This window comes from Pseudorasbora parva, chromosome 13 (genome assembly GCF_024679245.1).
Source record: "Pseudorasbora parva isolate DD20220531a chromosome 13, ASM2467924v1, whole genome shotgun sequence".
Classification (NCBI taxonomy): domain Eukaryota; kingdom Metazoa; phylum Chordata; class Actinopteri; order Cypriniformes; family Gobionidae; genus Pseudorasbora; species Pseudorasbora parva.
The window spans coordinates 835,428-843,972 of record NC_090184.1 but is presented as its reverse complement, the minus strand read 5'-3'; the positions used below and the strand labels follow the sequence as shown (position 1 = coordinate 843,972).

At 40.8% G+C, this 8,545-nt stretch overlaps 1 protein-coding gene across 2 annotated transcripts; it reads left to right on the top strand.

The window, feature by feature from the left end:
* Positions 1-1,036: 1,036 nt before the first annotated feature.
* On the top strand, positions 1,037-7,419 carry selenok (selenoprotein K). Of its 2 annotated transcripts, none has more exons than XM_067412420.1 (5): positions 1,037-1,145; positions 6,041-6,168; positions 6,697-6,774; positions 6,901-6,993; positions 7,097-7,419. In XM_067412420.1, exons 1-5 carry the CDS (start codon positions 1,134-1,136, stop codon positions 7,098-7,100), a joined length of 315 nt encoding a protein of 104 aa, XP_067268521.1. In that variant the 5' UTR covers positions 1,037-1,133; the 3' UTR covers positions 7,101-7,419. The 2 variants fall into 2 exon arrangements, with proteins under 2 accessions (XP_067268521.1, XP_067268522.1); XM_067412421.1 differs by having other exon boundaries at positions 1,041-1,145; positions 6,041-6,131; positions 7,097-7,415.
* The last annotated feature ends 1,126 nt before the right edge of the window (positions 7,420-8,545 follow it).

Sequence of the window (8,545 nt, the reverse complement as noted above, 5' to 3'; positions counted from 1 at the left end):
CTTACGCTAGTGCTGTCGTACAATATACAGAATAACGATAGCACTGATAAAAGTTACTTTACTAAGATTAGCCTGCATTCGTCTGGGAACCTGATAGCTGATGTTAGCAATGAACTGGTTAAAAATAACGAAAACGTAAAACTATTATTCATTTTACATAGATTAATTTGATCATAGATCATTTGGCAAATTAAATAACTGCAAATTCTAATAGTTTTCAAAAATTACCTCATCACTTGAGTTGAAGCAACACTCAGCGAAGAGGTCGAACTGAAGCCATGACTAAATCAGCCACCGTAGGAGTAAAACAAAATCGAAATGGAGAGGAGCAGAAACTATTATTCACTGGATGGTCATAAACCTTTACACCGCTAGAAAATATCACACAGAGTAGCTTTAAGAAGCAGAAATATGACTATCTATAAAAGTAAGTTTGATTATTGAAGGTGTTTTTAAAATAAGTAAATTATCTTTACAATCTCACATAGGTTTGATTCAGATTCAATCAGACGGTGCAACTTACCCACAGGAACACTTTTTTGTATAAGAAGCCATGTTTATATTCTGATCATTTAAAACAATAGAAAACATCCTGACATTACTTTAGATACTTTCATTGGACTCTGCCTTATTTGATCTTATCCTGAGGACCACATAAGCTAAACATATGGCTCATCTTACCCCACGCCAACGTTGGTAAAGGTACATTTTGATATCTGAATACAGATCATCATAAATTCTGCTTTCTAATTTAAATATATTAATTCTAACCCTCCCTTTATAGAACCAAAACTGCTTGTGAGCAGGAAACAGGTGTGTGTCTCAGTTTCATGTGCTCCAGATGTTACTGATGTAGTTTCACTCTCTTTAATCTACACGGACTTGTAAATTAATCTACAAGATAAATGTGATCATTCATATATGACAGGAGCTCGTGTCTTTACATCCAAACATCAATGTGGTTGAAAATAAAACCAAATGGACAAATAAACACCATCTATAATGAAATGCTTTTTCACACACAAAAAAGTCGAGTTAAATATCAGTCACACGTCACGACCGAGTGCGCATGCGCAGTGCGCAGAACCGGAAGAGCAGCGCAGTATCCGGTTAAACAGCACTGACGATGGTTTATGTATCAAATGGTAAGTGCTAAAAACAAACCGTTTCTTTAAAACATAATAATGTTATTTTTTTAGCGCACAAACATGTTCTACTCTTATGATATACAGCAAACTGTCATCCGTGATTTAGCGTCATTGTGGTTGTGAATCAGCCGTTATTACTGGTTTATCTGTCACGCTACCTAATAGATGTGTGATCAGTGTGTGTAACGTTATATATATATATATATATATATATATATATATATATATATATATATATATATAACGATAGCCAACATATGGTTTTGTTAATGTTATAGATGATATCCGGGTAGGCTAATGTTACGGACGAAATGGTAAACACACATCTCCTGAATATTAATTAACCGAAGGTGACGAACTGTAATCTCTTGCACCTCATTGGCTCGTCAGTTTGAATATTCACGCATGCATTCTGTTCATTGGCTCGCTAACCTGCCACGTCATGTGTTAAATATTCACAACAACGCGTTCGCAATAGGATTAAGGATTTTTCTTACCGTGATCTTATAATATGAGGGTAATATTGTTGCATTATTCCAAACAAATATATTGTTATCCACAAATAAATGTAAAGCGATTCACAAAAAATAAATAATTTCACAAATCAATGGAATGAGATCCACAAATGTATATGCAGGAGGTTCACAAAAATGAATTAGAAATTACACACAAATTACAATGACATTAATGAATAACAAAAAAAATCCACACATAGATTTTGATATCACAAACACTCAACTCTGCCTTGCATTCATCTGTGAATCGCTTCCTCTGCTTTTGTGGCTCTTCTGGCACATTTATTTAGTACATCGTGTGGAGTTTGAAACATTTCTAGCGACTCAAACAAATCCACAAATAGGCAACTTCCACTAAAATTAATTACGCGTTTTGAGACAGTGTGAAACATGTTTTCATCGATACTGAGAGGATTCTCATTCACGTTAAATTAAACATATGATTGGTTATATTTTCAATAGAAATGCACGTGATCGTGAAACACTCAACGCTGTAAAATCATATGTTGTACTCTCGTGACCCAAATGAAGAGTAACGTTGTCTCTTCTTTATCTCTCTCCTGAATAAAATGCTACTGTAAAGCCTTGGTGAAGTCAGTGCACATATTGTGTTAATATTTGCCAGACATTGCTGCTAATATAGTGAAAATGCTGTCTATCCTGCGTAATCTAAACTGATTGACAGCGCGGAGTTGTTTGGAACTATAAAGGGCTCTATGGCTCTGGTCAGCATGATACGGCCTTTAATATCTGATTATAGAGTTATATAGATTTATAGATTTATAGATCAGTGGTTGTAACTCTGTATTTCAGCGGCACAGGCCAAAACGTGATTGGTTGGAGCGAGAACATGCTACGATTGGTCAGTGCGATATGGCAGTTATCTGATTGGCTTAAGTAGACGATGGGTGGAGTCTACCTATTTGTGGATTTGTTTGAGTCAAGACGGTAGAAATGTTTCAAAATCCACGCGATTCACAAATGAATGCAACTTATGATACGGCCGTTATCTGGTTATATAGATATAAAGAGTTATAGAGATATAGAGAGTTATAGAGATATAGAGAGTTATAGATATAAAGTTATATAGATTTGGTCGTAGTGGTCAGTGGTCGTAAGTCTGTTTTTCAGCGGCACAGGCCAAAACGTGATTGGTTGTTTATTTGTAAATCTAATTCATTTTTGTGAAACTCCTGTATATATTTGTGGATCTCATTCCATTGATTTGTGAAATTCTGTTTTTTTTTTGTGAATCGCTTTACATTGATTTGTGGATAACAATATATTTGTTTGTTATAATGCAACAATATTACCCCCATATTATAATATGTAGGTCTGTCACGGTTAGGGATGGCTCGATACCACAGTTCTGGCTTCGGTGCGGTACCACAATCTAATGCCGAAGTACCGATATTAAACCGATACCACAGTTCTGGCTTCGGTGCGGTACCACAATCTAATACCGAAGTGCCGATATTAAACCGATACCACAGTTCTGGGTTCGGTACGGTACCACAATCTAATACCGAAGTGCCGATATTAAACCGATACCACAGTTCTGGGTTCGGTACAGTAACACAATCTAATACCGAAGTGCCGATATTAAACCGATACCACAGTTCTGTCTTCGGTACAGTAACACAATCTAATACCGAAGTGCCGATATTAAACCAATACCACAGTTCTGGGTTCGGTACAGTAACGCAATCTAATGCCGAAGTGCCGATATTAAACTGATACCACAGTTCTGGCTTCGGTACGGTACCACAATCTAATACCGAAGTGCCGATATTAAACCGATACCACAGTTCTGGGTTCGGTACAGTAACACAATCTAATACCGAAGTGCCGATATTAAACCGATACCACAGTTCTGGGTTCGGTACGGTACCACAATCTAATACCGAAGTACCGATATTAAACCGATACCACAATTCTGGCTTCGGTACGGTACCACAATCTAATACCGAAGTGCCGATATTAAACCGATACCACAGTTCTGGGTTCGGTACGGTACCACAATCTAATACCGAAGTGCCGATATTAAACCGATACCACAGTTCTGGGTTCGGTACAGTAACGCAATCTAATGCCGAAGTGCCGATATTAAACTGATACCACAGTTCTGGCTTCGGTACGGTACCACAATCTAATACCGAAGTGCCGATATTAAACCGATACCACAGTTCTGGGTTCGGTACAGTAACACAATCTAATACCGAAGTGCCGATATTAAACCGATACCACAGTTCTGGGTTCGGTACGGTACCACAATCTAATACCGAAGTACCGATATTAAACCGATACCACAATTCTGGCTTCGGTACGGTACCACAATCTAATACCGAAGTGCCGATATTAAACCGATACCACAGTTCTGGGTTCGGTACAGTAATGCAATCTAATGCCGAAGTGCCGATATTAAACCGATACCACAGTTCTGGCTTCGGTACGGTAACACAATCTAATGCCGAAGTGCCGATATTAAACCGATACCACAGTTCTGGGTTCGGTACGGTACCACAATCTAATACTGAAGTGCCGATATTAAAACGATACCACAGTTCTGGCTTCGGTACGGTAACACAATCTAATACCGAAGTGCCGATATTAAACCGATACCACAGTTCTGGCTTCGGTACGGTAACACAATCTAATGCCGAAGTGCCGATATTAAACCGATACCACAGTTCTGGCTTCGGTACAGTAACACAATCTAATGCCAAAGTACCGATATTAAACCGATACCACAGTTCTGGCTTCGGTACGGTACCACAATCTAATACCGAAGTGCCGATATTAAACCGATACCACAGTTCTGGCTTCGGTACGGTAACACAATCTAATGCCGAAGTGCCGATATTAAACCGATACCACAGTTCTGGCTTCGGTACGGTACCACAATCTAATACCGAAGTGCCGATATTAAACCGATACCACAGTTCTGGCTTCGGTACGGTAACACAATCTAATACCGAAGTGCCGGTATTAAACCGATACCACAGTTCTGGCTTCGGTACGGTAACACAATCTAATGCCGAAGTGCCGATATTAAACCGATACCACAGTTCTGGCTTCGGTACGGTAACACAATCTAATGCCGAAGTACCGATATTAAACCGATACCACAGTTCTGGCTTAGGTGCGGTACCACAATCTAATACCGAAGTACCGATATTAAACCGATACCACAGTTCTGGCTTCGGTACGGTACCACAATCTAATACCGAAGTGCCGATATTAAACCGATACCACAGTTCTGGCTTCGGTACGGTACCACAATCTAATACCGAAGTGCCGATATTAAACCGATACCACAGTTCTGGCTTCGGTACGGTACCACAATCTAATACCGAAGTGCCGATATTAAACCGATACCACAGTTCTGGCTTCGGTGCGGTACCACAATCTAATACCGAAGTGCCGATATTAAACCGATACCACAGTTCTGGCTTCGGTACGGTAACACAATCTAATACCGAAGTGCCGATATTAAACCGATACCACAGTTCTGGCTTCGGTACGGTACCACAATCTAATACCGAAGTGCCGATATTAAACCGATACCACACGGGCTGATATTAGCGCGGGTATATCGCACGAGAATGAGCACAATTATGCAAGTTTTGAGTTTATAAAGTGGGAAATTACCAAAAATGTTCATTAGTAAATTAATCAGCAAAGCTTATCACATCAAATCAGTCGTTTGAAAACTATTTTGTGAGGAATAATTTCAGCAAAAATCTCTCAAATAATCGAATTGCTTCTGGTTTCAGAAGACGTCGCACTACACTAAAGCAATCTGCATAATCCGATTCAACATTTCACGCTCGTCTCGGGACGGATAACGCAAATCATGCCAGCGATTTTATAGCATTTCTTAATAACAGCTACAGGAGATATGAGCTCATACTAACGACACACACGTGCAATGGAATGTGCAAAATCATGATATCGTACTGTTTTAAATAACATGTATACCGGTATTCTCCCAGTGCCGGTATGCCGCGCATCCCTACCAGTAGCAGTAGTCACGGTAACTACTTTTTGTTTCGCAAAATATAGTCCCCGAATAATTGCGATAAACGATATTATTGTCATTTTAGGACTCTTTTATGCCACTGAATATATAATCCCAATAGAACAGCATAATAATGCAAGTAGACCCACACACTTTCAGATGACAACTTTGTAATTTTTAAAACATACAAAATGGCCGCTCCATCGAGTACAATGTCGGTCACATTCATTATCATGTAAGCATAATGGCCGATATATTGCATCACGAAAAATGAGTGAGGTCATGTATATATATATTGTGCGATATATTGATGTAATGATTGCGACAGGCCTAATCATACTCCCGTGTGTTTGCAGGTCAGGTTCTGGACAGCCGGAGCCGGTCGCCGTGGAGATTGTCTTTCCTCAGTGACCTCTTCTGGACCACTGTCGAGTTCATTGGCTTGTTGTAAGGTTTTTTTTTTTTTAAAGTTTCATCACAAAAGTTAATTTTCCAAGAAGCTGCAAATGAAAGGAATAGTTCAAATCATAGGGTGATGTTCATTTCTGGGTGAACTGTCCCTTTAATCAACCGAGTTCACACACACTAGTCATGAAACCACTCCCTTAAAGGGTTAGTTCAGCCAGAAGAGTTAACTCTGAATAATTCCTCCTGTGGTTGGACAGCCGTCATTATTGCCTTCCCTCGCTAACTCCGCTCCGTCTCGTTCACTCGGGTGTGTGTCATTGCTTACGAATCCACTATGAAGTTGATTGATTTTTTTTTTTTTTCCTTTACGAAATAGTTTAATGCAGCCTTCTATATGTATATAGGTGTGTTTGGGTTGTTTTAAATGTTTAAAAAAATAATTAAAATATCATAGAGTTTGTGGAGAACGACATGAGGGATTAATAACAGAATTTACATTTTGGGGTGAACTAACCCTTTAAATAAATGAAGAGACTGATGTGAGGAGTCGGTCATGATGCTCAGTGTCAGAGGATTGATCACATGATCTGTGATGTCTTCGCAGCTTCCAGACTCTTATCCAGCCGGATCTGTCCCGAGATGGACACAGCGGAGCGTCAACCCGCTTCAGCGACGGCAGAGGGTACGTCCAGCCGCTTCGGCTAGCTTCCGTTAGCTACGGTAGCTTCCGCTAGCTTCCGTTAACTTCGGTTAGCTTCAGTTAGCTTGTGTTCATGTCCTCTGTGTTTACGCTGAGATGTTCCCGCAGTCCTCCGGGGTTTCCTGGCCGCAGACGGATGGGCAGAATAAACCACGGAGCCGGCCCCACTCCTCCTCCAATGGGCGGAGGTGGATGAGGAAGGTCAGTACGAGCCCACACACACACACACACACACACACACACACACACACACAGAAGCAGTGATTGAGTGTGTAGTGCTGCGCTAACGCTGAGTTGTGTGCAGGTAAAGGCCTGCTCTCTGTAGCGGGCGTTGAGGACGGTGAAGCTCCATCATCATCATCACCTTCCTCCTCCCTCAGCCGCCGCTGCTGCTGCAGATTAATGACGTCACTCCGGGAAACCTCACCGAGGGGCCGGAGCGGCTGATGCTGGCGGCACACACACACACACACACACACACACACACACACACGTGCACACGCACGCACGCACAAACACATGCACACGCACACACACACACACAGAGAAAACACACACTCTCACACACATTCACATGCACACACCTACACACACACACACACACACACACACTCTCTGTTTTTTTAGTATAGTAGCAGATATTGTATGTACAATTTGAGTCAATAAAGATAAGTTATGTTGATGATCTTTGACCTGCTTCTGTTATTTGTATCAGGGGATGTAGCAACTCACCGTGAAATAACTGCTCGTAGTTTAATAACTGCTCATTGGGTACTAACTGCCCCTAGCTCAGTGTAATAACTGCCCCTAGCTCAGTGTAATAACTGCTCATAGCTCAGTGTAATAACTGCTCATAGCTCAGTGTAATAACTGCCCCTAGCTCAGTGTAATAACTGCTCATAGCTCAGTGTGGTAACTGCTCATAGCTCAGTGTAATAACTGCTCATAGCTCAGTGTAATAACTGCTCATAGCTCAGTGTAATAACTGCCCCTAGCTCAGTGTAATAACTGCCCCTAGCTCAGTGTAATAACTGCTCATAGCTCAGTGTAATAACTGCTCATAGCTCAGTGTAATAACTGCCCCTAGCTCAGTGTAATAACTGCCCCTAGCTCAGTGTAATAACTGCCCCTAGCTCAGTGTAATAACTGCTCATAGCTCAGTGTGATAACTGCTCATAGCTCAGTGTAATAACTGCTCATAGCTCAGTGTAATAACTGCTCATAGCTCAGTGTAATAACTGCCCCTAGCTCAGTGTAATAACTGCTCATAGCTCAGTGTAATAACTGCCCCTAGCTCAGTGTAATAACTGCCCCTAGCTCAGTGTAATAACTGCTCATAGCTCAGTGTGATAACTGCTCATAGCTCAGTGTAATAACTGCTCATAGCTCAGTGTAATAACTGCCCCTAGCTCAGTGTAATAACTGCTCATAGCTCAGTGTAATAACTGCCCCTAGCTCAGTGTAATAACTGCTCATAGCTCAGTGTAATAACTGCCCCTAGCTCAGTGTAATAACTGCTCATAGCTCAGTGTAATAACTGCTCATAGCTCAGTGTAATAACTGCTCATAGCTCAGTGTGATAACTGCTCATAGTTCAGTGTAATAACTACTCATAGCTCAGTGTAATAACTGCTCATAGTTCAGTGTAATAACTGCTCATAGCTCTGTTTTAACTGCTCATAGTTCAGTGTAATAACTGCTCCTAGCTCAGTGTAATGACTACTCATATCCCAGTGTAATAACTGCTCATAGC